Source organism: Nicotiana tomentosiformis, chromosome 3 (assembly GCF_000390325.3).
Source record: "Nicotiana tomentosiformis chromosome 3, ASM39032v3, whole genome shotgun sequence".
NCBI lineage: Eukaryota > Viridiplantae > Streptophyta > Magnoliopsida > Solanales > Solanaceae > Nicotiana > Nicotiana tomentosiformis.
Window position 1 is genome coordinate 65,524,009 of NC_090814.1, and position 27,136 is coordinate 65,551,144.

A 27,136-nucleotide genomic window follows, 5' to 3' on the forward strand; every position below is an offset into this window, starting at 1 on the left:
ATTAATTGTTCTTGAAAGTAAACAATATTAATAGAGTGCACATTTAATCAAAAAATATACAAGCAAGAAAAAGTGACTTTGTAAAAAAGAAAAATGGATTAGAGTGAGAAGCTCTCCCTCTTCTCTACAAATTTTGTTTTTCCTTTTCCTCTTCTAAAACACTACCCAAACTCCACCATGGAAAATATCACCACCAACTCTCCGCCTGAATCACTTGGTTTGAGTACCATGCACATTGATCCACCCACGATACACAACAATGCTTCCCCAGACACGAAACAATCCTTCAAGCACACACTACTTTCACACAACAAATTCCACCATTTACAGAGCACTTGTCACACAACTCACTCATACATTGATTTCTCCGATGAAACTACAAATGACGACCAACACGATACCTTTATTCCTTTAGCATCCTCTGATAAAACTAGATTAAATTCTCCTTGGAAATTTTATGTGACAGTCAAAGTATTTGGTCGAAAAGTTGGGCATCAAACACTATGTACCAAATTACGTACACTATGGCAACCTACAGAAGAATAACCACTAATCGATTTGGGTTCACACTTCTTCCTCATAAAATTCCAAAAGGAAGATAATATGAATAAAACACTCCATGAAGGACCTTGGTTTATATTTAATCACTTCTTATCAGTGCGTAAATGAGAACCTAAATTTATTGCCTCCAATACACAACTTACTTATTTAGTTATTTGGATATGATTACATGGGTTACCCACTGAATTTTACGACTTTGACATCCTACAAAGAGTTGGATCCAAAATTAGTACCCTTCTCAAGATTGATATTTGTACGTCGGCTACCACCAGGGGAAGATACACAAGAATATGTATTGAAGTTCGTTGGAACAACCATTAAAAATATATGTTTTCATTCGTATGCACCGACAACAAATTCTATACGAAGGTCTCAACATGCTATGCACCATATGTGGAAGGCTTGGTCATAATAAAACACTATGCACATTTAAAACAATACATGGAGAACCAAGTACATTCCATGCTAACTCATCTCCACCCACAGGATCCACTACTGTTACTCAGTTTCTTCAAGCAAAAGAACTCCCTCATTAATAATCACCTATCACCAGTGAATGAAAAATAGTAAGTTTTCCCTAAAAAAATAAATACAAAAGGCTGCCTCGCGGGAAAGGCCCCATGCCTTCACGTAACAAAGAAACATCAATCAAAGCCCGCTCAACACACATCAATGCTATGGCGGCTACTACATTGGACCCCAAAGGTACGTCTTCAAACGACCAACTCCCAAACCCTGGTCCCCAACCAAAGGAAAAGACCTTGCTACCCCTCCCCCCCTTCCCCCCCCTCCCCCCAAATTTTTTATTAATTCTACATTAGAATTAATAGAGAAAATTGAGGATATCACTATGTTGGACTCAAACTTAACGCCATTAAGCCCAACAACACAATCCAACCAGCCTAATATACATAACACACCAAAATCCCATACCCAGATTAGTCTGCCCAAACTAGGCATATCCTCACCTCATCATCCTACAGTACACCAAGATACAAATCCCCCTCCACGTCGAATTGTTTAACAACGGTTACAAGCCCAGTGGCACAAGACCCTGACACTGCACAACAAGACGACACATCAATCAAATTGTCACAAACAACTACACTACCCAATCCTACATAACCCAATTTCCCTCATGATATAAGGCATATAAAATCTACTTTGCCAGGCCCAATACACACGCATAACCCCTCTACTCCAAACACCTTATCTCTAATATCTTAACACACACAAATCACTACACATGCAGAGAAGACACATGATCTTCCTTCACAAATAACTTCATCATCAACCCCTATCTAATCAACCACAGCCAGTACCCACTCAAATAAATCCTACTTCTGTTGTTTCATCATTAACCCACCTTTCCAACACTAACACCTCTACTACAAGTAAGGATACTACTACACTTACACTCCACACTAATGAATCAAATACCCTTAAATCTGCAACATAGAAGGACACTCTCCTTCACGAACACTCACCTACTCCAACACCCCATCATCTTGAACACACTCACCATGCAACCATCGAACCAACCTCCATAATACCCCCACCAATATTCATCTTAATATACCCCCAGTACACACTTATCCTCAATCATAGCGGGAAATGAGCCTCCAAGAGACGCACCAACCTTCACAATGGAGATAGATGTTCAAGACGTGATCATCATGATCCAAAACCCAACAGACATTGCGCAAATAATGACAAAGGGAATGAGGATGGGGGGTCGACCTCTACAATCAGTATTTATTGGCCATGCGCCCACCCTCGACACTCCACAACTACCAATACCACACACTACTCCCACTATTATATCACCACCAGGAGACAAACCACCAATATAACCATTACCAATTACTACCATAACCCATATAACTACCATTCTACCCACCTCAACTCCCATATCATTCCATAGTTCCATGGATACAACCCGGGTCGATCCTCATTATTCCAACCCCACTACATGCACAAGTGTCACCGTGTCAACTAGTAACTCAACCAGTGAGTCTAGACGAAATAGAACAACTCAAAGTTACAACGACAATGGCGGACATCAGGGAAACAAGGCCAATATTATACCTCATCAATGACAATAAATCTTACATCCTCAAAGAGCAGTATGCAAGAAAAGTAGTAATAATTTACCCCAAGGAACTAAGAAGTTGTTCCCTAAATATTCGACCAGCCACTAATCAAGAGATGGAGAAATATGGGATAGTGATGATTCCATCGATGACACAAATGACGGCAACACAAGTGGAGGAGACTCAGAACTTGTCACCACCACCCTTCAACAGTAAGCAAGTGCAGTTCATCATTTGAAATTGTAGAGAAACACAATCACCGAATTTTAAGAGAAATATTTTATCTCTACTCAACTACTATCAACCTGCACTCGTGGCACTGTTGGAAACTCATCTACAATGCCATACTCACTTGAAAGAAGAATTTGGTTCTACTAACATGGCACATGTACTAGCAGAAAGATAGTCGGGAGGTATTACATTACTGTGACATGAGGATATTTTACAACTTGATCAAATAGAGGTCACATCTCAAGCAATTCATTCCATTGTCCATGTACCACCAAACCTTACTACTTGGCTATTTTCAGTAGTATATGCAAAATTTGATTTACATGCACGTTCAACTTTATGGTCTAACCTAATGGCCTTGCATGACACTATTAACATAACTTGGTTAATTGGAGGGGATTTTTATGAAGTAGTACGAGCAACAGAGAAATTTGGAGGCAACCCTATTAGTAAAAATAGATGCAATAAATTTATGCGTTAACCATTGTCAGTTATTGGACTTAGGATATAGAGGAAGTCGCTATACCTGGACCAACAAACGTTGTCTAGCAAATAGAATATTAGAACGACTAGATAGGTATGTATGCAACTATGACCAGATTAACTTATTTCAAAAAGCAAATGTATAACATCTACCTAGAACACACTCCAATCACTGCCCTTTATTACTTAAATTAAAATACACATTTCACCGGAAAAAAAGTTTTTAGATTTGAAACAATATGGACCTCACATCCATAATTTTTCTCCATAATTACTCATATCTGGTATCCTAATAAGGGCCTACTACAAGCAATAGATGATTTCACAGAAGAAGTTTAGGAATGGAACCAAACTACTCATGGTAATATTTTTTAAAAAACAAAAAAAATTATTAGCCAGAATTTTTGGTATTCAATCCTCCCATAGTTACCCCATAAGCACCTTTCTCCAATATCTAGAAATCAATCTTCTTAATAATTATAATGACCTGCTACGACTTGAAGAAAATTTTTGGGGATTAAAATCACGTATAAACTGGCTTCAACAAGGAGATGCAAATACCAAAATTTTCCACCTCACTACTCTTCAAAGAAGGAGAAGAAATCGCATAACCGCTCTCAATGATACACGTGGTAATTGGATTCTTGAACAATCAAAGTCAATGATATGATCCTCCATTATTATAAACTTTATTCATAACAACCCACACCTATTCCATAAAATCTTACGGTACATCTACATATAAAACACTCACTACTACGGATCAATCCAATCTGACTCGTGCCATACCACAACGGAAATATTTCATGCAGTAACCTCATTTTAACTACTTAAAGCTCTGGGGCCAGATAGCCTACACCCTTACTTCTATCAAACCTACTGGCCCCGAATTGCCCATTCCGTCATCTCCTTTTGTAACCAGGTATTCACAAATCAACATATTCCATCACAAATAAATAAGACCTATCTATGTCTTATCCCCAATGTCAAACATCCATCCTCCATTACTCAATACCTGCCCATTGGCCTTTGCAATACTATCTATAAAATAATTACCAAAATAATAGTATCTAGACTAAAGCCTATTATAATAAAAATAATAAACCCCAGACAGTCAGCTTTTTTAAAAGGGCGACGTGCGTCAGATAATGCCATCATAGTCCAAGAGATGCTACATTCCTTTAGTAAAAAGAAAGGTAAACAAGCTAATTTCTTACTAAAACTAGATCTAAAAAAAGCTTTCGATAAAATAGAATGGAGTTTCATTAAAGAAACATTGCACTTCTTTAACTTCCCAATCCAATTCATAAACCTGATTATGTCGTGCATCAGTACCGCTTCTATATCTATCCTACTAAATGGTCACCCAACACCGTACTTCTCACCAACAAGGGGAATACGCCAAGGTGACCCCTTATCTCCCTATATTTTCATATTATGTATGGAGCATTTATCACGTCAAATACATACTGTCGTGGATTACCAACAATAGAAGCCCATAAAGGCATCGAGAAATGGCCCAGTAGTTTCTTACCTATTATTTGCCGATGATATTATACTAACTTCAAGACTAATAACTACAAGTGTCCACTCCATTATAGATACTCTTAACCAATACACACAAAAAGTCAGGACAAAGTATTAATTATATAAAGTCAAAAAAATTTTTCTAAAAAAATGTCATACAAATTGATAAATTTTTTGTCCTAGATTCCTTTAGTATGAAAGGAGTCCAATTTGGGAAATACATAGGCTTTTCCCTATTCACACAAGGACCCATCAAATCCGACTTTTAGGTCATCCTTGATAACTTTAAAGCAAAATTGGCAAAGTGAAAAGTCAATATGCTTATAATGGTAGGTCTGACTACCCTCATCAAATCTACGTTAAATACTTTCCCTAATCATGTAATGCAACTCATTAAACTCCCACAACAAGTCATATCCAAAATGAACCGTTACCAACGTAATCTACTTTGGGGCACAACTCAGCTTAAAAAGAAAATACACCTCATAAAGTGGTCTACAGTTCAACAGCCAAAATGTCAAGGAGGACTAGGCATTCAAAATTTGACCGTCAAGAATAATGCTCTACTAGGAAACTTAGCATGGCGCCTTTTTAAATCCCCTAACTCACTATGGGCTTCATTACTACTCGCTAAATATATCAACTCTACTCACCCAAACCAATCTTCACAAACCTGGAAAGCCATCCAATTAGGTTAGAAATTTTGTCAATAAGGAATTGTTTGGCATATTGCTACAAGTCAACATATTAACTTTTGGAACGAACCTTGGATAGGACCAAATATCACACTTAGATATGTTATTGAAGGTCCCTTACCCAACCACGAAGATGGTTCCAAGGTCAATCAACACATCACCAACAATATGATTAATACTACAAATTTGCCTTTTGACCTACCTATAGAAACTCTATCCTTAATCCGTCAAATTTATGTACCACCACTAACTAACCTACATTTTTTTGACCATATACTATGAGGTCTTACCTCCTTAGGACAATTCTCAATAAAATCTCTTTATAAAGAATTAACTGGCGCTCATAACCACTACTCATATACTTGGCTTTGGAAATTAAAACTACCATCTAAAATAATTCTTTTTCTGTGGTTGATTTCCTACAAACGGCTGCCCACTGCCACTCACCTTTATAAATTACATATCACCACTTCAAACATCTGTACAATTTGCCTACAAAGTGATGAAACAGTTAATCATCTACTCTTCCAATGTCCAAGCGCTCAACACATATGGGCCCAATTAGGCCTAACAAATGCTCTACACTGCATGGATATACCAAAATACCCACCATATTCAAATCATTAATACATTACTCCATACCACAAATAATATTCCGCTAAACCTACCTTCACGATATTAATTCCAAATACAACATGGCATATATGGAACCTCCGTAACTTGTTTATCTTTTCAACACCACCCACCCACCACGAAAATTCAGCAATTAATTTCCCAAACAGCTGAATATAACTATATTATGCAGGAACATACACAAAAAATCGACCGTCACACCCATGTATGTCAAATGAAACCCATCAACAAATGAAATTATTAAATTAACCGACAGATCTTCTAAAGGACGACCCCCTAGAAATGGTATAGTCAGAGTTTTTAGAAATGACATGGGCAATTGGTTACTTGGATTCATGGGCGCAAGACCCACAAGAAACTCTACATATATGGAATTATGTGCATTACTATAGAGATTGCAATTAGCATGACATCATCACTTCGTCCCATTAGAAATCAACGTGGATTTCGCAGAGGTAATATCTATGCTAATCCATCACAATTTACACTACTCATCTTTGCTACTGGAATGTAGGTATTTGCTACACAAGCTGGGTAACCCATGTATCAAGCACACATATAGGGAGCACAATCATATTATAAATGAACTTGTACAATATGGAACCACACAAAACTCACCAGAACAGACTCTCATTCTGCACCAATCACCAAACTTTTTGAATGAGAAACTTATGGACGACCAATTAGGCAGTGTCTACTTAAGAAACACAACAATGCCTACATCAACAAACAACATGTATTTTTGTATTACTGAATATGATAGTGGCGATAATATTGTAGAACAGTCTAGGGACCATTTGACTGGTCATGACACTCCTTTTTGTAACAATCTGCAAAGCATCCACAATGCTCCTTGTATTGGCTCTCATCTTTAATACTCAATCCGTTTTAATTTATGTGAACTTATTTTCTTTTTTGTCCGTGTAAAAAAGAATGACTTCTTTCCTTATTTGGAAACAATTTATCTTTATGTAATGATTTATAGCCACACAAAATATATGTGCCTCATTTTACACCACAAATTTAAAAAGTTTCTCTCTTTTCTTAAATTTCGTGCCCAGTCAAATGAGTTACATAAATTGAAAGAGCCTAGTATAATTTGGTCTGTTGACAAAAAAAAAATCAAGTGGAGGGGGGAGTACTACTATATCAATATTGAAGTTATCACTTTCATTAATTAGTCAAGTCCCCCGCCACTCTAATAATTTCGTCTGAGTGAATTTCGCTATACAGCCAAAACCCAGGAGGGATTCACTATTCTTCACCTAGCAGCATGCGCACAATAGCAGCGCGACTCACCCCTGTAAGTTCTTAACTTGGAATTTTATCAATTTACATTTTTTTATCTTGCAATGTTCATTGTTTTCATTTGTTGATGGACTTTCATAATGATGTTAATGCAGTATCTATGGAGGAGAAAGCCTATAAATTTACAGCCCCGGAATTTTTCTACTTCCGGCTTTGGTAACATTTATTTTGAACTTTTGGATGGATTTTAGGGCTATGCCACAAATTTTCGATATTGCCACTTCTTTAATGAGTTATTTTTCAAGAGATTTTGTATGTTTTTATTCACCAAGTATAGAAATGAGCTGTGCAGTTAAGTAAAGATACTAAAACAAATGATTTATTCTGGAAATTGGGGATCTTGTTACTTCCCCGGTGTTTGCCTAGCTGTTCTTAGTTTAATTTTTGGATTTCAATTTGTCAAAAAACATAGAAGATAAATGACAATTCTTTTTGCGGATATCAGAATAGCCTTGGGCCAATATGAAACATAATGAGAAGTCCGAAACCTTTCTATAGGTACATTGGATCAAACATGAAACAGTGTTCTTTTCTAGCTTTTCGTTATGCAAAGTCTGGTTATGGTTACAGTTCGTGAGTTCATACCACTGGAATGCTTTAACATTTGTAGTTTGATTGATTTTGCAGATGAAAGGTCAATAGAACAAGAAGCTGAGAAAAAAGTAGGGTGGCTCTTAAAATTAATTTTTGCTGGGACTGCTACAGTTATTGGGTATCAGATTTTCCCATACATGGGTAAGGTCTCATTTCTATGGTTAAATGAATCATTTAAACCATATTTAATTTCTTGCCTTGTCTGATTTCTCTTTGGCATATTAATGTCTGATATAGGAGACAATTTGATGCAGCAGTCTGTCTCACTTTTACAAGTCAAAGATCCCTTATTTAAAAGAATGGGTGCATCCAGATTAGCTCGTTTTGCTATAGACGGTAAGCTTGTGTCACAGTATTTTGGCAATTGAGCAGTTATGCCTACACAATCCTTTAATGGGGTTGAAGTATACACAATCCTTTAATGGGGTTGAAGTATATGCTGGCAATTTGGTGCACATTGTAAGGAATTTGATGTTCTTAGTAATTGCTGCAGATATGTCTTTGATTTGAGATAGTAAGGAGCTATCAATTAAGCTTTAAGGTTGATGGGAAGATAAGTAGTAAAGAAAAGCTATAATTGGTATCTGAAAGCCAAAATAGCTATTGTGTGAGTGTAGGAAGGTTGCACCCTTTTTGTGTTGTTAGAGGCTCATTTAAATTTAACTGATGTTGTTAACCTCCACAGCATCCTCTTATATCAAAATAATCAACATGCTGGACAACAATTCTGTGGAGCCGAGTCCCTTGAATCTGGATGCTTTCCCCAATCTTCGAGATTTATTTACTGCATCACCTTCCTGTGAAACTTAAAGCTAATGGAACTCCCTACTGATTAATTGTACAAAACTAGGAAATTCCTTTCATTGTCCCAAAATAAGATCGACACTACTCTAGTACCTTAGATTTTAGTACCCTAGTCAACCGGTATAATGTATTTGATTGTTGTTCCTTTTCCTGGTACTATGGCGAAGGCAGCTGTGTTTCTTAAATAGCATTTGCTTGTCTTTAAAGATCTAATACATTATACAACTTAAGAGGATCTACATGCTGCTTTATTTCTATATGATATCTTGTAACCGTCTCGCGATGTAGGTTACAGTTTTTGCTTAAAGTGCAATATTTGAAGTTTGTAGTCAAAGCATATTCAACAGCTGTTTGGACCAAACTTGAGATTTTATGAGACACTTATAAGTGAATCTTCTATCCCTGTGCTTTGTTGCTTCCTAGATGAAAGAAGGATGAAGATAGTTGAAATTGGTGGGACTCAACATCTTTTGAACATGTTAGAGGCTGCTAGAGATGATCGCACGAGGAAGGAAGCCTTGAAGGCTCTTTTTGCAATATCTAAATCAGGTCAGGATCCAAATTTATCTGCAATTTGCATAATGCGGTCTGTACTCACGGATGCTCAAGACAGTTTTTTGTTGAATATGGGAATAAACTAGTATTTGTAGGAATGCTCAAGCCGCTATTTTGAAAATTTTAAGAATAAGCCAGGACATAATCGGACGATTATCCAAACTTTCCCTTTACAATAACAATACACACAAGTCAATTGAGTGAGCTTTGAACCGTTACAAAATTATTATCATTGTTGTTTACACCACTTAAGTATCTGTTAGCTTGGTTCCCCAAAGTGGATATCTTTCCGGAAAGCGATATCTTTAGCTACCTAGATGAGAGCATTTGCCTCTTTTCCCAGGCACTTATCTGCAAACCCAAGCAATAGCCAACAGATAATGTGGCAAATACATTCTTTATCCTTTGAACATAAACTTAGTTCTCCTTCTTTATTAAGTGAAGTTGGTGACTAATTATGCTTACAATTCACTGGTCCCAGGTCTTAATCCATGGGGAAAGTGTTTGAGTGATCTAAAAGATCACTATTTTGTTTTAAGATTAAAAATATCACTATTGATGCAAACTTCGTTTTTTGTATTAAGTGAAGATTTTATTAATGCATAGGTTAAAATGCTTCGGTATACAAAAGGTAGACAAAAGTAGAGAACTGTACACAAAAATCTGATCCTCTACAAAAAGCACCGATTAATCTGTACTATCTTGAACTTCATGCGTTCTCCAAAAATTAAGGAAGAACAATAGGCTTGCTCTCATCTATAAAAAATTGTTTTGCACTGCTTAAAAAACTCTCCTATGCTCTCATCTATAAAAAATTGTTTTGCACTGCTTAAAAAACTCTCCTATTTCTCTCCCTTCAAATGACCATCATTGTCGCTAGAGGAGCTACATCTCATGCTCTACTTCTTTTCTTCTTCTAAATATCTAGCTATATATCATGTCCTTCACCGTGGCTGGCATTGCCTACTCTGCTAAATACATCAATCATCGTCCACCATAGCTGACTTACAGCCTAACAGTGTAGCAGCAAGTGGTCTACATTCTATCCCAATCTCTTGCACATGAAACACCAGTAGATATAAGCTGTCCTCTTCTTCCTCAGATTGTCTGATACGGAATCGCCTCTTTTCTACCAGCCAAATGAAGAAGCAAATCTGCTTTGGTGCCAAGGGATCCAAATTGATAAGCATGAATGCTCGGCGCCTTTCCTCTTTTTGGACCACAACCAGAACTTCCTGATCTGTTCGAGTAATGTTTCTGGAGAGTAGGTCCATGAAAATTTGGAACTCGCTCATCTTCATATCTTGTTGAGAACCTTATTTCTCATATCATTCGACTACCTTTTAGTCGTAAGTGTTATGCTACTTTTTCTGTTTTCGAGCGGCAGATCTTGAACATGGTGGAAAACATACTCATTGACAAGATTTTTTTTGTTGAAATTATCAATTGTTCAGAGTTGCCTTTTTAGGATTACACTCATTGACAAGAAAAAAAATATGCCTTAGAGCCTTGATGCGACACTGAAGTACCCGCAAAGCGAGGCGAAACGCTCAACATGTTTTGAGCCTCGCTTTAGGGCTTAAGCGCACCTTTGACAACACTGGTTCATTCTTTTTGAAACGGAGGGAGTATGTAACACCTTCCTTCGCCCCATCCCATAGCGAGTGACTGATTGGAGATGTGACCACCTTCCCACTGACTAGATGTGACATTTTTTTTAAATGTAACTTTTTGTCCTTCTTAGTATTCCACATGAAACTCCTTTGAATCCTCTTTATTTTTTCCATGACTGCTGCAGGAGTATGCATGAGAGACATAGAGTATGTTGGGATGCTTGATAAGATGCTCTTAATCAGTACCTTTTCCCTCTCTTTTGACAAGTAGCTTGTTTGCCACCCATTAGTCTTTTTTCCACCCTCTCATTTACTGGATTTCCATACTGCCGGGTCCTTGTTTGACGCGCCAAGCGGTAGGACAAGATAGGTTGTTAGTAATGCTCCAATGTTGCCTATTTCTAACGCAGGGATGATCTTGCACTGTCCTGTTGATCTTAAAGTTTGATACTGTTTGAAACCTTAGCAAGACCTGTCTCTTTGTACCTATGTTTCTTGTACATTCTGCCCTCTGCTTTGGTTGGGAATCCCCTTAAGTATCATCCTTCTACAGTTGTGTCCATCATCTTACTCAATGCCATCATGACTAATATGAACAACGTAGGGGAAAGCGGTTCCCCGTCGTAGGCTGCTGGAGCTTGGAAGAAACCATTCGTTGCTGTTAACCAGCACGGGAAATCTCACTTATCCACTTTCTCTAGTTTCCCCATATCCTATTATTTGTTTCACATGGCCCAAGATGTCTCAATTCATATGCCAGATCTAGCATAAGATGCCTTGTGGCCCTTTTTCCTACTGGAGTCTACTGATTCATTTGCCATGAGCACAACGTCCAAAATTTATTTGTCTCACCTAGTACCTTCTTTAGTTAATTGACAAGCACCTTTTTAACTATCTTATGGAACTTCGTACTAGACTAACAACATTATACCCACCGATAGTTTGTGTTTCCTCATTCATCGGTATGATGGCTAAGAAAGAGGCATTGAGGCTCCTTTCGAACTTTTCGGATGCTCCTGGAGTTGCTTTGATCGTCTCCGTCGCCTCTCCTTACTATGTTCCAGCATTGTTGAAAGAAAGCTGTAGTTAATCTGTCCATTAGTGACCCTTATGAACTCCCCAAAGCCAAGGATTTTTCCCCTGCCCACTCTGCTTCTTCCTTTTACTCTATGAATTTCTACCGCATAAGTACCCTTTACCCTTACTTTTGGTCACAGTATTGGTCCCCATCCCCCTTTTGTTCGCCAGCAGTAAATCCCAATAGCCCAGCCACCTGCTTCCCCTGCTTCAAATCCCCTCCTTCACCAACACCCATAGTCCCTCTCACTCCCTTTCTTCCTCCTTGCTTCCAATGTTTGAACAGGTTGAGCAAAGGAGACCTTGCCGGACGCAGCCTTCTGACCACCCTTCCAAACTGGAGTCATGAGGATTCCCCCTTGATTCTGCAAACGGGGCCTCCTCCCTTTGTCCGAGGCCTGCTGGTCATGTTTTGCTGCTGAATCACTGCTCTGTGGATGCACTTTATGTGTTATTTGGACATACGGTATTACGGTTCCACATTGAGCATTGTTAGGATATCAGGGAAACCAAAAACTACAAAAAGTTCTCCACGTTTCTGAGAATTTGACCTTCTTTCAGCTTCATTTTACTTCTATCACTAATTTCTGAAACACAATCTCAGTATCCTTGCTTCTGCTGTTCAACTTCTTGTGAGTTCCTTGAAGGCAAATGCAATATACTGTGCATGGATGATCATGGAGCCATACTTCATTACTATTTGTTGACTTTTTATATGCAGAAAATCGTAATCTCCTCAGAGACTTTAATATATACGAAGAAGCTGCATTGAGAAGTGTTAATTGATTGTCCCATCTTGGTAGTTACTCAGAGAAGTGCAGGATTTTTACCAGCTGATCACTCCATTTTCCCGTCTTTTGGATAAAACTGTATATAACACGAGTGAAGGATACACGCGGAAGACTTCCTGTTTATATCAAACCACCAGTTTGGTGCTATCATCCTGAATCTAGCCACAGAACTTCTATAGACAAAATTCATCGAGCTGTCAGAGACTAGCACCCTAATTCCAGCTCATAGCACCATAATCCTTCACGCTCTAAAGAAATGTTAATGAGAGGAGTCTGCTTATTGGTTGAACCTCTTGTCAGTTCTTCTACCTATTGGTTAGACCAAAAAATTCTGTGATTGAGTAATCTCTGGACACTTCCAAAATGATACATACTTCCATGCTATAGACTAAATAATGCGGAACAAAAATTAGCTTTAAATGCGCTGGCTTAGAAGCTTTAATTATACTACCAAACTTTTAAAACACGGTCACTTTAATTGCATAGTTTCCAGTAGAAGCCCGGTTAACCTTGGCGCCAGTACTTACGAAATCAACCCCAGGCTAAGGAATTCTCAGCTTTAAAAGGAAACTCTGTGGTGCTTGTGATCTTTTAGACGTGTATTTATGGCAAAAGAGCGCCGTACAATTTGGCCAGTTTTCTTTATATATAACATTGAATGTGAGGAGACGTTTTATTTTATTTATATGGCCCTTGCTAGCTTATGCTATTTTGCCTGATCAAGCTAATCGGAGATTAAGACCAATTTAGACCAATTCACTTCTGATCTATGCTTGTATGTCTGTTAGAATGGAAGTATCATTTAGTGCTCATTCTTATACTGCAGATGAGGCTGCTATGGTCTTACATCAAGCTGGAGCGGCATCAATCATCAGGTCGACCCCCGAGTCTCCTGAGGATGCTGAACTCGGGACTTACAAGTCAAATTTGTTGAGTAGATTTCAAGATTTATCACATGATATAAGGTCTTGAGATTCCTATCATTCTCTTAAAACGTGGAAATAACGTCTTACATAGATGTTTTATTAGATCGCTGACCTTTAAGAATTTGTTTTTTTCCTGAACAAAATTAAGAGAATCCTTTCATGGTTGTTACATGTAATTTGTGTTACATGTCCTCTTTTAGAGAGCCATGGTTATGCCTCCACACCTTCAAAAGTAATAGCTACCTTGTTTAATGGGATCTTAAGCATTGCTACTTGCTAGTGAAGGAATTCTGCTATAATGTTGTAAACTCTTCAAGGGGCATTGGGATAGAAAAATAATCCGGATGCCTTGCAAAGTTGCCATGACACACAAGATCTGTTTTGCCAGTGAATGTTCATGGTTTTATGACATGCGAAGAACGGACAAGCACAGAAGTTATGTCCATTTGGACCTTTTAGTTCCTAAATGGATTGATGAATGTCGAATTGTATCCAAGAGTTAATCCAACCCCTAAATGACCTGAGTCAAAGTTAGAAGATGCACTTGGCAAGACTACACGGTTTACTTTTCTCTTCAATGTCATTGTGCACATGAGAAATTTAGCAAAATTTGTGTGATCTTGAACTTAGCTAGATTTAAATGGCCGGAATTCTATACCACTGAGCATGAAACAAATGGGGGCCATTAGATTTGATTTCAGATGTCTGGACAAGTATCAACAGGACATATATGCTTCGGATTCTTTGTTCGACGGTCCAGCAATGCAAATGAGTATTTGTCTATGACCATGTCATCTGGTGCTCGATCAATTTGTTCCTTCAGTAATTTGGCTACATGTCGTAGGAAATGGGGAACATACATATTCCTATTGTCTTGTGAAATAATGATTCATATTCATTTCAAGAACCGGGACCTTATTATGGCCCAAATATTCCTAGAAGGGGTGATCAATCTTGTGTATGAAACAAAATTTTAAAAAGTTACACACACACATTTGTACATGGGAGGAAGCAATGGTCCTCACACTACAGCCTGTGTCATCCAAGATTGGGTAAGAAACTCCAATAGTTCGTTCCTCTGATACCAATAGTTATTTTGGTATACGATCTCAAAATAGTATTCTGTTAGAAGAGTACAAAAAACCTATAGCTGTAGAGTCTTGTGGCTTATATGGGATGCAAAGATTATAAGATTAAGAGATTTTGCGGGGAGAATATACCTGCACGTCCCCGTATTAAGAGGCTACAAGCAATAGGGACACTTTTCAAGTATGTATTTTACTAGAAGGTAGAAACTAGAGGAAGCATTTTCTGGAAGGAAAAACAAATAATTTTCAATGTGAAGAAAGGTTGTTAATAACTTAGCTCATTAGTTCAAACTCCAAAGAGACTCTTTTGTCATGTGGTGTATATAGAAATAGGCCCCCACCATTCCCGTACATTCTCTCTTTATCACTCAACTTTTGCAATTTAAATACAGATTTGCTTTGTTTTTGTCACATTTGCATGTGAATGTACTTTCCCGAAGTGATACTCTCCTCAACTCACGTGAGGGCTTTACCTGAGAATCCTACAATGTGTATTCTCAGGGATAACTTTAATTTTGGCTTCCCTAATTTGTACGTAGTAAATTACGTTTTGTTCGTCAAATTATATGTTCTCTTTCTTCATTTTTCAGCTTTTGTATTTGAATTTTAAATAAAAGAAAAAGTTCAGTTCCTGGCATTGTTTCATATCCATTAGACTAATAGGATCCGATAACTATTTTTCCATTTCATACATCTGTTTAAGAGACATCAATTCAAACTCGGCATCCTCTAAATCTTGGTCGTTTCTTGTCCTAAACATAAGCTGACTACTGCTACTTATTGTGGCAATTACTGTGTCAATACCGAAACGGTGCCAAGAGTTGCATCTTTGAGATAAATCAACAAGCAGTTTATAAGACACAGGATGACACACGATTTTTTACATATTGGTTAGTGCGGAGAGGAGTAGATATAGCGATATACGTCTCCTTCATATACATTTCAACCTTTTAGTGATTAAACGAAATTCTTCCGAGATTTCAAATACGAATACATCTTCTCTCCTTATATTACACTTTTTGCAGTGACATATACACATGATTTTGCACCAGCATTGCTAGCCTTTTGTCACTATTTATTTCGTAAGTAGATATGGGTTTGAGACGTGATATTATTTCCGGTCTCAAATTGATATTTACTACGACGGTATTCAAATTTCGAGAGTCAAATGAATTATTTTTATCGTGATTTTTTCACACGCCTTTTAAATATTTTGAATATTAATTATTGTGATTTATTGTACTTTTCACATAGTTTTCAAATATATTTTATTTCAATTTTTTTTAAAAAGATTTTATGTCAGGATTCACTGTCAGAGTTAACTCGTTGATACTTGAAATTCGCAAACAACTACATAAATTGGGACGGAGGGAGTATTTGATATATTGCGTGTATACATGTTTGTTTTTACAACAATATTATTTACATACATATATAAGAAAAATATTTTGCGAAACGGTGTCTAATAATTAATGACACCCTGTAGTAAAGAGTGTCTCCGCCACTGCCATGGTTCGTATGACGCGTAGGCTAGCTAGTGGTGATTATATGACAAAATTACTAGGAGGAAAGATAAGAGATATACACTATTTATTAGTTTAGCTAATAATTAACAAAAGGGTTAGAGAGGGAACAAAATTAGCAGAGAAATGAGGAAGAGACAAGGTTGAAGCAGGAGAAATGTATGGAGAGAATTGTTTTGTAGTAATGATAAAAGGGGAACATGTGAAGAGGTTGGGTACGTGCATTTGTCCTTGAGGAATGGAGACAATCTTTGAAGCAAGAACCTTATGCCAACTTCCTTATTAATGAACTGTTCCTATTTGCAATACTGATAACATCTCGTGACACCATTCTGTGGAGATATATTGGATACTAGCTACCTCCCCCTACTCCTACTTACAATATACTCTATCTTCTCTCTCTCTATCTCTATATAGTTTGTATCTTTTATTAATTAAATCCAAACGAAGTTCATGGGCCGTTTTCCTGTTTCCTTGATTCCTGTTGTCTCGATGTTTTCAGTTTATTTTGAATTTTTAGATCTACTTAGCTCGATTGTTTCACCAATATATAGTTCGTGAACAATTTGTTACCCTATTGGCTCGACGAATCATGTTATTATATACGGCGTTACGGTTTTTGGCTTTGCACAGGAGATAATGACAAGGCATCAAGACTCAATTTTGTTTTTGTGTTATATATGAGGAGCGAGGTAATTTTGGTGAATTCGTGGGAGCCTATATAGTACAGAAACAATGTGTTGATATCAAGTTACGTTAGCTCTAGATATAATGATCACTTTTCTTGGTTCTCCATTTGAGAAATGATCAGATTTAAATGTGTGTGTGTGCGTGGGGGATAATATGACATGGCAAAGAACTAAAAACAGAATTAAGTGTATACATATATAGTATTCCAATATGATCACGAGATGCCATGATACTGCTAATTGTAGTGTGTACGGTAGAACGGTAAAAAAAGCAAATTAATCATGCATTAGGCATATTATTCAGTATATATATATGTCAAATAATGATAAGAGTTGAGACAGAGATATTTATTTGGAAAAAAAGGGGGAAAAATAGTGATTGAGGAAGAAAGGCACGTGTAGAAAGAGAGGAAAGGAGGAGGACTGAGGAGTGAAGACAAAGGTGACGGCTGGAGAAAAGGGGGAACTCCAAATTCCCCGTGAAAACTATTTGGATTCATCCAAAATTCACAAAAATATAAACATCTACCCTTTTTCTTTTCATGCTTTCCCTTTATTACTTTCTATATTTTATAAACTATATATGCATGGTTTATTCACCCTTCCAATCCTTTTATGTTTTTCACCACTCTAAATATCCTAACCCCCACTCTCCATCTCACTGCTAGATGGTTTTTCTAAAGTATTACTTCCATCTAGACATTCAATTATATTATTATCATTTCACCTCCTTTTCTACTGTATTTTAAATATATATATTGACAGTATATACATTTTTTTAATATTATTTGAACTGTGGTAAAAGATCTCCTACAGTCTTTTATGGGTAATAAATCCATATATACTTATTATAAATACTTACGTCGAACTGATTACAAATGAGCTGAGAGTGTATGTTTACATTTTTAGTGTATAAAGTAACGTTGATATTATACTTTCTTACTCTGAATTTTGGTTTTTAATCAGCATATATAGTCTAAACTAGGAATATTAATTAATGACATCGATCAAAATGCAACAAAAAAAGAAAGAAAGAAGGATTTCTATGTTACTGTTTGAAAAGCTAGAATCAAAGGCTTCGTTTACTGGAAAATGTAATACAAAGCGGTATGTATGATGGTCACTTGTTACGAAAAATTAACAATTGGATCCTGTGATAATTAAAGAGAAAATGATAAAGCAACTGGACAATTATCCTCGACTTTAGTAATAATAAATTACGTCTAACCATCATAATATTCCATTTTTAAACTTTCATCATTTTATCTTGGACAAGTCTTCGTAGTTGCCCTTATCTACAAATTACATTGCCCTAGATATTGATTAAGCTTTTGAAGTCCTTATTTTGTCTTAAAAGGACAGTGAATTATTTTTGTTATATATGTTTCTTATCCAAAGGGCATCTTGGATAATAATATGACAATTTGAAGTTTTTGTGTGAATAAGAAACTGCGCTCATGAGAGGCAGCCATGTGGGAAGCAAACAAAGAGCTGATATTGATTTGAGAGCTCCTTTTCCCTCTCTTTAAAGAGAGCAGCACTTAGAAAGAGAGAATAGAGAAAGAAAGATAGAAAGAAAGCAAAGAAAAGAAGAGAAGAGAATGGTATCTAGGGAGCAGAAAAGAGCGGCAGTATTGCATGAGAAGTTGCAACTTCTTCGTTCAATCACTAAATCTCATGCTGTAATTCTCTGCATTTCTCAGCCTTCATTTTCCTCTTTTCAATGGATTCCACTACATCTCAACTCTATATATATATATATGAAGTGAAAAACCACACTTTTTTTTAGCCTTTGAAATTCTAGTGCTCTCCTTCTCCCCCACCCCTCCCTTTCCCATTTTCCAAGAAAATGAAATACTCCCGTTAATTTTCTCTTCATACCTTCATTCTTCAACATCATTTTTTTCAATCTTTTCTTCTTAGGAAATATGTACATATATCAGTAAATTATGCAGAGTTCCTGAAACCTGATAAATTAGGCCGTTGAAGGAGATATTACCATGCATTTATTGATTCACTTCCCTCCACAACGTGAATTGATTTTCTGACTTCTTTAGAGTCTTTTTCTGCTTCATTATCTACTCCACCTAAAAAAGAGTAAAAAGGGCAAAACATAACTTGATCTTTTCATTCATAGACATTCTTTTTCTAATGCATATCTGTACTAAAATAGACGAATATACAAGTACAAAAACGAACTTTGAGGTTTCCTTTGATCCTTAATTTAATTTTTCGTGTTTTAATGGCATGCAGATTAGTGAAACCTCAATCATAGTAGATGCGTCAAAGTATATTCAAGAACTGAAACACAAAGTGGAAAGGCTGAATCATGACATTACTACTACTACTACTCCTGCTCAAAGTTCCACCAACAAGACTTCTTCCTGGCCTGTAATATTCTCCACCATAATTCTTTACTTGATTCTCTACTTAGTATATAACCTAATTTGACATTTTCTTTGTTCAAAAGTGATATTTTCTTTCCCACTCTTTTTCCCTCTATTTATTTAATTTCCTGGAAATGTTTTGCAGCAAGTTGAAGTGGAAACCCTAGAAAAAGGTTTCTTGGTAAATGTATATTCAGAAAGAAGTTGCCCTGGCTTGCTTGTTTCTATATTAGAAGTTGTTGAGGAGCTTGGCCTTAACGTGCTCGAAGCTAGGGTTTCTTGCACTGACACCTTTCGTTTAGAAGCTTTTAGCGGAGAGGTAATTTTCATGCCTTCATAAATTAAAAATGTCCATATATTACAAAAATAACTATATATGTTAATTTATTTCTCTCTATTTTTTGATGGTTATAATTTACTGCCTGCATGAATAGTTTTCTCTTCTTTCATGTGACTTTAGTCTTTGACTAATCAGTTATTTCTTGCATTGGACTAATTGCCAAAATTCTTTTTCCAATTATAGAATGAGGAGAATGAAGAAACCATCAATGCCCAAGTTGTGACAGAAGCAGTTTTTGAAGCTATTAAAAACTGGAGGGAAAGCAACGAGCAAGACTAATTAATCAATCAATTAATGTAGCTATTAATTACTACTATCTCTCTTTCGTTTTTTCTGATCTTTAAGTTTAACTTTCCCCTAATATTCCTTGCTATGATAGTTATATATATAATCCGGAATTATGGCTAGTCCATTAATTCAATAATATTATTGATGATCAAAGATCATTCATTTTGCCCAGTCAAATGACTCTCATAGACACTTGAGAGATTTTATTTTCACGTAACTTGTAACAATCTGGAAAAAAGAAAACAACTGTACTCTTATTTATTATGTACAATCTAAAGTTTAGCAGAAAATTTGCGTCTTTGCGAATAAGTTGATTAATTTTAGCCCTACAATGTTTATCCTGTCATATAGTACTTCCTATGTCAGTTTATTCAAATTTAGTCTCCTGGAAAGTGGGAAAGGTATAGGCCTTCTACTTATGGGTATCTAAGACAAGAAGTCAAGGTGTTTCATTATTCCATAATTAATTAAATTGCCTAAATGGGTGCTTAATTAAGCAGCAAATTAAAAAAATGTTTTATTGGTTTTAAATTTATTACTATAGTTGATATATATAGGTGCTATATCTCTCTCTCTATATATCTTTGTCTGAGGTACATTAGAAAATAATTTGAAGTCTGTGAATTGTGATTCATGTATGCGATTAAGACACCTCCTGGCGTTTCTGTTTGTTATATACAATAATTTAAGATTCTGATCAGTGAAAACAGATACTATGTAAATAATAAATGCCATCATAAAAACTGCCCATTTTACCAACTTCTGACCTGACAACATTTGTTTGAGAAACGCAAAATCTTCATTTTGTAAAGTACAGTTGGGCCATTCTTGCCAGCCTAGTACCTGTGATAAATGCCAAAAGGTAATCTTACATTCAGAAAATGGAACCCTAAGCAAAAATAAAATAAAAATTTTTTAAAGGGGAAATTCCTCTTTTAGTGCATCATTTATTAACGGTTGGCGCTTTTAATTTTTCTCCTCGTGATACTCGGCTATTAAACTTTTAATTAGTAGACCGAACATAATAATCTAGAGCCATAGATTACGAACTGAATTACCACGTGTTACAGTTGCTATAATATGTAGCTCCAAATTAAGGGTAACATATTTCTATAGATTGACTAATTTCCCTAAAGTTTTATCATACTTTTGCCTAATATAAGAGTACCTAATTGTTCGGCACTTATTGTTTACCCTCAAAATCGGATAAAAATTAAATTTATAAGTAGTTTTAAGGATACGTAGATTAACTTGATACAAAATGATAAATTAGATCGCAATTGAAATAAATAATGATAAAGTAAATGCAAGCACACAAATTGAACGATCTTAGTCTTGGGAGATTGATCACCCTCGAATCAGGTACGCTCCGATCGATGCCAGGATACAGATGAACAAGAGCTTAAAATAATAATGATATATATATCTTTGGAATGTGTGTTACAATGTGCCTAATGAATTATCAGACCCCCTTTATATAATAGAGGAGTCCTACTTTAGGTACAATTCTATAAACGGTAAAAAATCTCTTGATTTGATGATTGCTGGTGCTTTGTTGATACGTGCCGAGATTCCCGTCGTAATATCCGACCGGTCACGGATATTTCGGCCTTCTGTTGGTTATGCTAACAACGTTTCTTCGAGCTCGATCGGGGCTAAGGTCGACTCCGAGATTACAGACTCAATGTTCTCGAAGGTAGGCGTTATGACCCCGGGTTCTAGCTCGGTGGGACTCGGAGTCGATCTTCAGTCTTTGGTTGTCATGTTCCTAACCTGTCATGCCGTAGGCGAGCTCAATTTCAACCGTACACAGATAGTCCCCTCATTTTTCGGAGAGTAGACGACGAGAAACGACATGAGATTCCAATTCTTTCTTCGATATCACCCGACAGAAATGACAAAATTGTCGAAACGTCTCGTCAATCAAGTCTTAATGGCATTAAACGCTTGTCAGTTGCTGGTCGGCCATTCCTAGATATGAACCGTCGCTGGAGAACTATAAATACCCCTTATTTGTTCATCCAAACATTACATTCAAACTTTCTGCCGTCGTTCCTAAGAAATTTCAATACTTCCAAGTACTTATATTCTGGTTACTTTGAGATTTTTTATAAGAACTCTCATTCGACCTTTTCTTAAACCACTGAGTGTACTCATTTAACTTCCTATTTTCCCTTATTTCCTCTCTATAAAGAAATGGCGAAAACTTCCAAAACCGTTCCCCCTAAAAAAACTCCTTCTACCTCGCGGCCGGCTACCGAAGAGACCGCTTCACGCACTGGTGTCGAGGAACCAACACTAGAACCTCATCTAAAAATGTTCATCCCGGGGGGATGCCCGGTAAATGCTGATTTTAAAGTCGAAAAGCCCTCCTCTGTACCAGGCCGGTGTGAGGAGGTCTCGAGGTACATCTACTCGATCACCGAGGATATTCTCTCCGAAGTCAAGAAAGATTACAACTGGGCTGACAAACATGTGGTGGTTCCCGAACCTGACGAAGCTATCACCACCCACGTCAAGGGATTCTTAAGTTTTTACACTTATCCCTTCACGTTGGCCCCCTTGGGCCCGGTTATTGTCGACTTTTGCAAAATATACGGGGTAACCCTCGGTCAAATTCACCCTTATTTCTGGAGGATCGTAATCCTCCTCTGTTTCTTTGTAAGCAAGATCAAAGGGTGCCCTTTCACGATCGATCACCTCATGCGCTTATACAGTCCCCGACTCTACCGGGGGGGGGGACTGATCAAGCTTGCCTGTCGGGCCAGTAAAGCCTCATTCTCGAGTATCGATGAAGATAAGGATCGAGGTTGGCTAAGTCGTTTTGTCCGAGTGAGGACCCCAGACTTGATCCCGGCCGAGCACATGCCGTTCCCTGAGAAATGGAACATGAAACGTAAGTATATAATTTTGCTTCCAAGGTTTTTATTTATCACCCTTTTTCTTCCTTCTTATCGGTGTTCTGTGATGATGCAACTATTGCTCGGATCCCGAACGCAGTTTCTCGACTCAACGAGTGGGTCGAGGGCATCGTATCGCAAAGGCCTTATTCTGAGCACTCGTGGCGCGAGCTTTCAAAGGGACGCTGGGAGGCCCGTTCGCACGATGAGATCTCTTTCATAAGTGATATTTGGTTTCCCCTTTGCATGATTAAGTCTTTACTTGTTTTATTTCCTTTTGCAGGTTTACCCAAGGATGTCCAAATGAGGCCCCCATCCGGTAGTGATGATTTTCCCATTGAGTCCCCTGCTCCGAAACATGGTGAAGAGAAGAAGAGAAAAATGGCTCAGAGTTCTCCGAGCTCGGAGAAAAAGAAACCAAAGAGGAGGCTTATCCACAAGCCAAAAGAAACTTCTAGCTCCAAAATACTTGATTCGGACTCCCTCTACCGGCTCAGGGACGAGTCTGAAGAGAAGGAAATTTTAGTGGCCCGGGAGCCATCGGTCCCTGAAGAATGGGCATCAACCAAAAGGGGGCCGATAGAGGCCAATCCTTCCCAAACTCAAGAGGTCGACACATCAGTGAGGGTCGAGAACCCTCAAGATGCCGGTTCTGCCCCACCTAGTGTCATCGATATAACGGGATTGCCTTCGTTCACGGACTCAATGTTCGGTGAAGCTCAAGCGGCGAAGGAGCATTCAAATGAGGGGGTCCAAGGATTGAACGATCCCCTCAAAAGCTTTTTTGATGGCGTGGACTCTATTGCCATAGAGGATGTCACCGGTTTGGGTGATTTGGAAGTACCAAGAAGAAGTCCACCCTAGGGGACAAATGGATCTAGCTTGAGCCCGAGATTGGTCAACTGATTCCTTGTCCCGAGTGCTGATCCCGGTCGGAAGCGGTCGATTGTTATCTCTGTTCCGGAGGATGCCCGGGTCCTTTCCGCACCTATTGGGGTAGCTAGCTACCTCAAGTGCTTGGTGACTGAAGAAGACCAGTCAAAGATGAACGAGGTGGAATCTCCATGCTTGTTCAACGAAGCACGAAGGCATTGAACCGGGTAAGGTGTTACCAAACCTTTTTATTTTCCATCTTTGGTTACTTGATGATCTTAATATTTTTCCTTTATTCGCAGGCCTCGATGCTTCACCACGAGACCTTCCTACGATATCGAGAAGAGATGAGTCTCCTCGAGGCCGAAGCCAAAGAGCTCACTGAGAAGAGAGATATGTACAAACTTCTCAGTGAGCAACGTAAGGGGGAGGTTAAGAGACTCCGAGATGAGATGGAGGTGGCTCGAAAGGAGCATGCCGACTTGGTCAAGCAGGTAAAAATATTTGAGGTTAGTGACGAAGAGCTAAGCTCGGTGACTAATGGTCGGAATCCGTAGGTCCAACAAAAAATCGATCAGATCGATCAACTGCGAGCTGAGATGGATGCTGTCAAGGCCGAGACCGACGAATATAGGGGAAGGATGGATTGTCTGGCCTCGTAAAAAGAGGCTGCTCGAGTGCAACTGACTTCGGTCGAGGTCTACCTTTGAGCAGCAAAGTAAAAGGTCGAGGTGCAAGCCAAAAAGGTTAAAGAGCTCTAGTCTCGGCTAAGTTCGACTGCCTTTGATCAAAACATTATGGCCAAGGAACTTGAAACGGTCAAGTCAGTGGCTGCAGTGGTTAAAGCCGATGCTGATGAGATGGTGGCCCAATATAAGGCCGATGCCAAGGCGGCCCAGGACCGCTTGAAGGACATTGTTGATTATGAGAAGAGGCATTTGCGAAGAGAAGCCCTCGAGGAGATTCATGCTTGGGGTTTCAATCTATCGGCCGAGATTGAAGTCGTTGAGGTGCTCGAGGCCGAGGCTAAGAAGTTGGCCTACCCCGAAGAAGAATAAGAAGAAGACTCCGAGGGTTCCGATGGACCCCAGGGCAGAGAAGTCCAGGCTCTTTAAACGCCTTTGTAAATTTTTTTATTTTTCTATTTTTTGTACTTTGTACTTTTGTATTTTTGTTAGGGTCATACGGCCTTTGTAAACACTGTATATAGTATATGCGGCTTTGTTTTTCCCTTCGGCAGGTTAAGAATTTTGCTTTCCTTTGCTTTATTCATTATGTTTTGCAAAGATCGAAATGCCTTAGCATAAAATAGTTAAGTCATGTTCGGAAGTTTGAATAGGCCTTTCCTTAGACATTATTTTGTTTAAGGCATCGTGGGGGTTCGGTATGACCAGAAACGTTTTCCTCAAAATACTTATGATTTTTTAGATTATAGTTTGCCGAAGGTAGCCTTTAGAACCGGTTATGAAATTTTGAAGGCCTTATTTTTTGTTACGGGTCTCGGACGTCTCCGAGCCATTTTAATATGACTGTAGCCTTTAATTCGGGTGTTGCCCAATGGGCTTGTTACCCCGAGTTATCCGGACTTGCCTAAGATAACAGTTTCCGAATGGGGATGGCCGTAGCCTTTAAGGTTCGGGCATTGCCTAATAGGTCTTGTGCCCTTGGGCTTTATCAGCCCGAGCCGTCCGAGTTTATTTTTGGATGACAGTCCCCGATTGGGAGTGATTGTTTGAACCCGGGTAAAGGCGGCCCTTGGGCTCGATATCTTTAAGGGATCGAATATAGGAAATTCCTTAAGAAAAAAAAGAAAAAAGAGAAATTCTTAAGGGACAAGATATTTATCCCCAAGGTAGAAACTTCTTTTTATTCTTGTGCGTAATAGTTACACATGTGTACAAATTTTGTGCCAAGGCTCGAGAAGTCTATGCGGGCACAGTTCATTTGACCGCTTGGACCTTAGAGTAAATCCTATCGAATGAGACGAGACCATTCAATCATAAAGTTTCCTTCCTTATTAAAGTTGTTATCTGAGGGTGATGCCCCTCAGTGTTCGGGGCCGAGCGTAGAGAGGCCTCGAATACTGTTGTCATGATTTTTGATACCGGTTTGTAACCTGCCTTCAATTCTAAGTTAGCATGATTTACTATTGCCTTGTTAAAAACCTTGCTGAAAAACCCATTTGGGACAAAACCGGTTCAAGGGAAAAAGAGTGCAATGCGTGCTTTCATGCCTAAAGATTATATCATTTTTTGATGATTGCCTGCAAGTATTAATTCGTAATGTAAATAAATAAAAGGAAATGAATGGGATCGTACCTTAACAATAGTATCGCTTCAAGTGAGTTATGTTCCAGTTGTTCGGTAGTTGCTCACCGTTCATTGTTCCGAGCTTGTACGATCCTTTATCGGTGATCTCGATAATTTGATAAGGTCCTTCCCAGTTCGGCCCCATATTTCCTTCGTTTGGGTTCCGGGTGTTTAGTGTGACCTTCCTTAACACTAAGTCTCTGACATTGAAGTGTCGAAGGTTGGCCCTTCGATAGTAATATCTCTCAATCCGCTGTTTTTGGGCAGCCAACCAGACAAAGGCTGCTTCGCGCCTTTCATCTAATAGATCTAGGCTCGTGTTCATAGCCTCGTCGTTTGATTCCTTGGTTGCATATCGGAACCTGAGACTTGGTTCTCCGACTGGTATTAGAGCTTCGGCGCCGTAAACTAGTGAGAACGGGTTCGAGGTCGTACGGTATGCCCATAAGATTTTGGGCAGGATTTCCTTCCATTTTCCTTTGGCTTCGGTCAGTCTCTTCTTGAGGTTTAGGAGTATGGTTTTATTGGTCAATTCTGCTTGCCCGTTCCCACTAGGGTGGTGGGGTGTTGATAGGATCCTTTTGATCTTATGATCTTAGAGAAACTTGCTAACTTTGCTGCCGATGAATTATTTCCCGTTGTCGTACACGATATCGGCCGGCATTCCAAACCGGCATATGATGTGGTCCCAAATGAAATCGATGACTTGCTTCTCCCTGACCTTTTCGTATGCCTGGGCTTCTACCCACTTAGAAAAATAGTCAGTCATAAATAATATAAATTGAGCCTTACCGGGTGCCCACGGAAGGGGGCCAACGTTATCCATTCCCTACTTCATGAACGACCAT

The 27,136-nt window shown here is 38.2% G+C and overlaps 2 protein-coding genes across 3 annotated transcripts; both read left to right on the forward strand.

The window, feature by feature from the left end:
* The first annotated feature begins 7,329 nt into the window (after positions 1-7,329).
* On the forward strand, positions 7,330-14,148 carry LOC104085747 (uncharacterized). 2 transcript variants are annotated; one of them, XM_009589859.4, is made up of 6 exons: positions 7,364-7,526; positions 7,627-7,687; positions 8,159-8,266; positions 8,363-8,461; positions 9,353-9,478; positions 13,792-14,148. In XM_009589859.4, the coding sequence occupies exons 1-6, from the start codon at positions 7,497-7,499 to the stop codon at positions 13,935-13,937; spliced, it is 570 nt and encodes a 189-aa protein (XP_009588154.1). In that variant the 5' UTR covers positions 7,364-7,496; the 3' UTR covers positions 13,938-14,148. The 2 variants fall into 2 exon arrangements, with proteins under 2 accessions (XP_070053148.1, XP_009588154.1); XM_070197047.1 differs by lacking the exon at positions 8,363-8,461 and having other exon boundaries at positions 7,330-7,526.
* Positions 14,149-18,618: 4,470 nt separating this feature from the next.
* Positions 18,619-20,515, forward strand: LOC104085746 (transcription factor bHLH93). Its single transcript, XM_009589858.4, has 4 exons — positions 18,619-18,873; positions 19,445-19,582; positions 19,724-19,897; positions 20,102-20,515. Exons 1-4 carry the CDS (start codon positions 18,793-18,795, stop codon positions 20,195-20,197), a joined length of 489 nt encoding a protein of 162 aa, XP_009588153.1. The 5' UTR covers positions 18,619-18,792; the 3' UTR covers positions 20,198-20,515.
* The last annotated feature ends 6,621 nt before the right edge of the window (positions 20,516-27,136 follow it).